This window comes from Bidens hawaiensis, unplaced genomic scaffold, assembly GCF_021521415.1.
Source record: "Bidens hawaiensis isolate Kalapana, Puna unplaced genomic scaffold, B.hawaiensis_p1.1 tig00022325_1, whole genome shotgun sequence".
Classification (NCBI taxonomy): Eukaryota; Viridiplantae; Streptophyta; class Magnoliopsida; order Asterales; family Asteraceae; genus Bidens; species Bidens hawaiensis.
In genome coordinates, this window is record NW_027493476.1 from 190,475 (window position 1) to 197,456 (window position 6,982).

The 6,982-nt window shown below is 35.3% G+C and overlaps 1 protein-coding gene across 1 annotated transcript; it reads left to right on the forward strand.

The window, feature by feature from the left end:
* The first annotated feature begins 230 nt into the window (after positions 1 to 230).
* LOC143565373 (aquaporin NIP2-3-like) lies at positions 231 to 2,211 on the forward strand. The gene is made up of 5 exons (XM_077052363.1): positions 231 to 416; positions 528 to 752; positions 1,213 to 1,407; positions 1,495 to 1,556; positions 1,950 to 2,211. The coding sequence occupies exons 1-5, from the start codon at positions 288 to 290 to the stop codon at positions 2,209 to 2,211; spliced, it is 873 nt and encodes a 290-aa protein (XP_076908478.1). The 5' UTR covers positions 231 to 287.
* Positions 2,212 to 6,982: the final 4,771 nt, after the last annotated feature.

Here is a 6,982-nt window from a genome sequence, read left to right on the forward strand (position 1 = left end):
GTCTGGCAATGGGCCAATAGCTATTGGTGGTGTGGAGTCATTTCTTATCACTGGTTATGTTATGTGGCCCATAACCTCATCTTATTTAAAAAGTTATATACCTTTTACTGCACAATATGCATGTTAACAAGACTTGGTCTTTTATGGATAGCATACAAAAATTGTATATAAGTAGCAGAACCTTGAGCACTTGAGATATCAATTTGTAGTCTTAGTTTCTAGCTACATACCCTTCTCTTGATCCTTTTTTTCTCGATCTCGTTTTATATTTTCGTACATTCGTAATCATGTCAGAAATACATCCTAATGGTGGTGGGCACGAGCTACCCATCGTCACAAGTGAAACACCAAAATTCTGTCAGCTCAAAGTTTCTATATTATCGCTAGTTGACTACCCTCCCGGTTTTTCACGAAAGGTATGATATAATCATATAAGATACCATTTTCATGATGCATGATTAATTCATGTCATATTAATATATTATCTATAAATTCTATATAATGAATTTGTGATGTTTTGTGAGCAGGTGGTGGCGGAAGTGGTGGCTACATTCTTGCTGGTGTTTGTGACATGTGGAGCCGCGGCACTTACCACAAGTGATGACCACAAGGTGTCCCAGCTTGGAGCCTCAGTTGCGGGTGGGCTCATTGTAACTGTTATGATCTATGCTGTTGGACATATTTCTGGTGCGCACATGAACCCTGCCGTCACGCTTGCGTTTGCAACCATTGGTCATTTTCCTTGGATTCAGGTACCCCTAGGGCCTAGACCACACCTATAGGTACACGTCGTTGCATTGGCACCATACATTCAAAAAATCAAATCAAAATGCTAGCAATATGTGGTTAAAGTGGCAAAGATGGCACCTTGAGTCCTTGAGGCCATTGAACCATTCTAGGCCATAAGGAATGTGACTTGGCCACTTGGGCCACCTGAGGACCTACTAGTAGTTGGCACTCTCCATTGTCTTCAATTATTTCCTATATTAATGCATATGCATGGGTCAATTTCAACTTATTTATTAGTATGCAGACACAAATTTATGTTAACTTCATTCCATACCACTCTCTAAATCCCTTTATTTATTATGATCATGACATATTGACACACAACTTCTTTGTAAAAAAATTAAAAATGTTGGCATAACTAGTGATTTAGCTAGACCTTTATGGTGAATCAAATAACAAACTTGAGTGGTTAAACCTATGCAGGTCCCTATATACGCCGCAGCACAATTGACGGGGTCCATATCTGCTTCATTTGCCCTACGAGTGTTGCTAGAACAGGTTAAACATTTAGGGACAACAACACCTTCCGGGACAGACCTACAAGCTTTGATAATGGAGATCATAGTCACTTTTTGTATGATGTTTGTCACGTCGGCAGTGGCCACAGATTCTAAAGCCGTAAGAGTGCCTTTTATATACTTAGAAAACAAGTAATCAGAAATTATTCGACAAGAAACGAATACGTAAACGTTTACATGTTTGTAGGTGGGAGAGCTAGCAGGTATAGCAGTTGGATCAGCAGTGTGTATTACTTCTATCTTGGCAGGGTACAATTTTATTTAAAATTATAACTTTATAAACTATTTACATGATAATAACTTATAGGAACTAATAACAACCATACAATTCTTTTAACTTTTCATATATTAACATTGTCTGAGAATATTTTTACCATATTTTATATATAACTTTTTTATTACATATATAAATCACATGTTTACATATGTGTAAAATTTATGTGATAACAAACCTACATATGTGTAAAAAAAATTAGATATGTGTAAAACTACAATTAAATACATTAATATACAAAAAAATTATAAAAAAACGTTAGCTGTTAAGAGTTACTTCAAGTTCCTAAATAATTTAAGAGTTCTGTAATGATATTCATTAATAATAAATATAACGTATATTATGTAAAATGCCTATCCAATTTATAGACCGGTATCAGGAGGATCGATGAACCCTGCACGTTCCATTGGACCTGCACTAGCTAGCAACAACTTTAAGGCCACTTGGGTGTATATTGTCGGTCCGGTAATAGGGACTACATCAGGGGTGCTATGCTACAGTTTTATTCGATATACAGATAGACCGGTTCCATCCGTGTCTTCTTTCAAATCGGTGTCTTCTTTTAAACTTAGAAGAATGAAGAGCAATGATGCAAATGTTATGGAGAAAGATTCTCTTAGTTTTGTGTAATGATATAACTAGTAATATGTTGTGTTATGCTGCAAATGTTATGGAGAAAGATTCTCTTAGTTTTGTGTAATGATATAACTAGTAATATGTTGTGTTATGCTATGTTAAAGAACCGCAAGTTAAGAGCATTGCATTAGTCAATGCATATTGCATATAAATAAGAATATAGTTTTTAAGCTATATAAACTATAGTCTTATGTGTTTGTATTTGTGATTTCATTAGTGTTATTTAGACACAAGTTGTTATAACTTATGTATAAATCTATTTGTAAGCTTGATATATGAGCAAGGGTATGTATCTTTCTACTTCCATAAATCATTTCTTAACAAATTAATGAAAAACGTTAAAACTAATACGAACTAGTTATAAACGTAAATGTAAATGCGTTTGAGTTTTGTGAATGCGTTAAACATAATAACTTAAATATCTAGCGTTTGCTAGGTAGTCGAAAAGTTTCTTTTAGTACCTAAGGTCGGGGGCCAAGATATCGCGCCTTTACTGTCACCTTTATGTGCCTACACCATCCATCCTAGTGGCAAAGTTATGGGCTATATATGAACCTAAAATTATTTATGGTTCGGTTAAAACTAAACCTAGCTTTAGCTTCATTTGAAGGTTAACTTCATAGAAATAATATTGATTTTTGATGAAGCACATGTGATAATAGTACATATAAAAGTTGTTGGCTAGTAAAAAATTGAGATGATCGGATGAACCAGTAGCCTGTAAGTGATGCAAATGGTCATTTAAAAAACAAATAATGTTGATTATTCTTTATGATGAAGCATATTGGAATTTATTGGTGTTGAGAAGTCATGTGGCCAACTTTGAAGGGCTCGTCTTGTTGAAATGAACCGCATAATAAACTGAACCGTTTAATGGTCGTTGTAGCATCTCTTTGAACTTTAAACTATTTATATAGTATAGTGCGTTGGAATCTTGTCACTTTTGTATGGCTCGTATTTTTCTTTCTTATTTTCATTAAAGTTGGAAATTTATGACATAGTATGTGAGATACTACTATATTAGTTTGAGACTCGTGTACTACCTGAATAATTAACTAAAATTAAAATGAACATCAAGTTTAAAAAAAAAACAAAACAAGTTTTTTAAAAAAAACGAAACATATAAAAAAATAGCATACAAAAAATTATTATTAATTATAAAGATAAAAATGAACATCAATTTTATCTTTTTTGGTATCCAAAATTGGAGATAGACTGTATATTCGAAATGGTAAATTCATTTTTACCTTTTTTGGCCAACAACAATTTCTCCAATCTATGGTTTCTCAATAAACATAAACTTCAATTTGAATACCGAATATGTGAAAATGTTGGAAAATAGCAAAAAAACATATTATAAAATTGTATGCATATGTATAGAATAAACAAGTTGAAAAGTTTTTAAGTATATTGTATATTCTCCCTTATCTACATATCTATAATTAAACTAAAGCAAATTATATTTCTCTCTTTTGTTTAATTAAATAATATTTTTTGTACTTTAATCATTATAGTTTTCTCTCTCCACCCTATAATCTACAAAAAATCACTACCTTTTCCCTAAATTTACAAAAAATCACTACATTTTCTCTCTCTCTGTCCTATAATTTATACTCACAACCACCCAAAACCTCATCTTATAATTTACAAACTCTTCTTACAAAATTTTAAAGAACCAAATGAGAATGCCACACTCTAAAAAATAAAGGAAAATTAGTTTTTATTGGTCCCAGCTATTTCATTTTTGTCGGCGTTGGTCATAACTTTCATTTTGGCAGGCAACGGTCCCAACTTTCACATACGTTTCTTCCACCAGTCCGCGACTAATGGAGTACTAACTCCGTTATGTTTTTGCTGATGTGTCCATCTGAGTTGTCAAAAAAACGTTACGTGGCAGCCACCGTGGCAGCCATCTGAGTTGTCAAAGACTGGAGAATCAGAAACCCCTACCGGACTCTGACCTCTCGCCCATCGCCGCCATCAAACTCAAACCCACCAACGCGTCAAACCCCCAATTGGGGATTTTCATGTCAACATCGCTAGCCATCCTCCAAGATCTGAACTCTTCACCACCAACACGTTAAACCCCCCAATTTATCATATATGAATCGAGTTCCTGAATCGGAACATGGGGGTGGGTTGCTGGAAAAACGGGGCAAGGCGATTGGATACGAACATAGGTGAATAACGAATATGGGGGAGACGGCTTGATGCACAAAGATGATGGTGGCCGGCCGCCCGGCCGTAGATGGTGAACGTGACGGTGGCCGATGCGGCATTGGGCGGTGGTGGTGGGAGTGGCAGGAGTGGCGATGGGACGGTGGTGTGGGGAGGTGGGTTTGAGTTTGATGGTGGCGATGGGTGGGAGGTCGGAGTCCGGTAGGGGTTTCTGATTCTCTGGTCTTTGACAACTCAGATGGCTGCCATGTAACGTTTTTTTAACAACTCAGATGGACACATTAGCAAAAACATAACGTAGTTAGTACTCCGTTAGTTGCGGACTGGTAGAAGAAACGTATGTGAAAGTTGGGACCGCTGCTAGCCAAAATGAAAGTTGGGTCCAGCGCCGACAAAAATGAAATAGTTGGGACCAATAAAACCCAATTTTCCAAAAATAAAATACAAACCCATACAATTTAGAGAGCCTACAGTGAATGCTCTAAAAAGAATTGTCAATACTTGAGCTAATAATTAAATAATTTGTAAAAATTAATATGAAATCGACACATCAATCAAAAATATTAGTCAAAGAGTGTACATATAGACGTCTAATTTATGCAAATTCAAAAACAAATACATAGAGATAAATAACCCTCCAAGTCTCTAGCATGTATTATTGCTAATCGATAAATTAGAAATAAATAATCACATCTTTTGTGTATTGACCGATAATAATCTTATCTTTAAAATCACTACAAATGGTCCAACATTTCAACTATTTTTGTCTCAATGGTCCCCCGTTAAAAAAACAATTAGCTTCGTTACGTTTTTTCCGAGTTTCAAACCGATGTTTTAGGGCTATTAATCAGAAGAAGGATACAAGTCAACTAATATAAAACTTATTTCAAAATAGTGATCCAAATGATGAAACAGTGTTTCAATTTGAGTGTTTGAATTTCTAATTAACAAAAATTAACCCATTTGAATCATCGTTTCGAGATAAGTTTTATATCAGTTGACCTGTATCATTCTTCCGACCAACATCCCTAAAGCATCAGTTTGAAACTTGGAAAAAAAACGTAACGGCGTTAAGTGTTTTTTAACGGAGGATCATTGAGACAAAAATAGTTGAAAGGTTGAACCGTTGATAGTGATTTTTAAAGGTGAGATTATTATCGACCAATACACAAAAAGTAGAATTATTTATTTTCAATTTGTCTTTTAATTCTATGACTGGTGACGAGTGACTCGTAGGGAAGCCGTTAAGCGAGTTAAAAGATATAAACGCATTGGCTTAACCAACTTAATTTCATGGAATTAGTTGACTATGGTTACTCATATGTTTGCAGGTAGGAGGATGTAGAGGATGAAATTACGAGAACGTGGGCGAAAACGGCGAAGAAAACGGAGTTGAAAAGAGAAAGATATAAAGAAAACAAGAAATTGAGGAAGAGCTTCACCGTGGTCCACGGTGTTGACCGTGAGACACGGTCAAACAGGCACTAAAATCAACAGAAAGCACCGTACCGTGGCATTCCGATCCCCATAACTGGACCGTGGTCCACGGTGTAGACCGTGGCCCGCGGTCCGACACGTAACTGCTGAGTTTGGGCCACTTTTTAGGGCGTTTTTGGGTGTTTTTTCACATACCTTTTCACTTGGGACGGCTTGGAGGCGATTTTTGAAGACAAGAATCATATTTTGGGTGTTTGTACTCCTTTGTTTATGTTTGGGATTGCTAATAACAAGATACTTGATGCAAGAATGATCTCTCGAGCCATGAGTGGCTAGTTCTAAGGTATTCCTCTCGCGATGTAAGGTTATTTACAAAACACTTATGTTAGTTGTTCTTGAACTTGGATTGATTATCTAAATGTTTATGTTAGTATAATCATGATGTTTGTGTGATTGTTTGTAGCTTGTCCATATTGTTTATTTCTTGTTTTGAGCCATGCGTTCTTGGTGTCGTTGACAATCGAGATTTAGTGGAAGGAATTAGGGATAATCGTATTGATTGATTGTTAAGTAACAATCTCGCATTCTAGGAATCTGAGTACTTAGTTCTTGATTAATCACAAACAATTGCATGTACACAAAACCGAGATATTATGTTAACAAACCATTGAATGTTAACAAGAGTGTTGAGTAATAACCCGAACCCCGAGAGGAATGCTTGTTTAATTAATCGTTTACAACTTTCGTTTAGTTTAATTTAGTTATAAAATCAAATCAAAACCAACTTGGAAATTACTTTTTCGTCATTTACATTTATATTAGTTAATCGTTGAGCTACTTATTAACACACTTTCCACAAACTCCTCGTGTTCGATACCCACTTACCACTATCTATTTAGTAGTATTCGGTTTAAGTTTGCGTGAGCCTTCGACTTCACGTCAACTGGTAAATCAGGTCGTTGGGATAAGGAAGAAGCTCCAATTACAAATCACCAAAATTGAAGGCTTTTAGAACATTCTCATCCTACTCTCTATCCTTAAACCAAAAATTACACTATAACTTACTATATTTTCTCTCTTTATTTCAATTAAATAATACTTTTTATATCTTTTTCATTAACTCTCTTTCCCTCACTCACAACCACTTTCA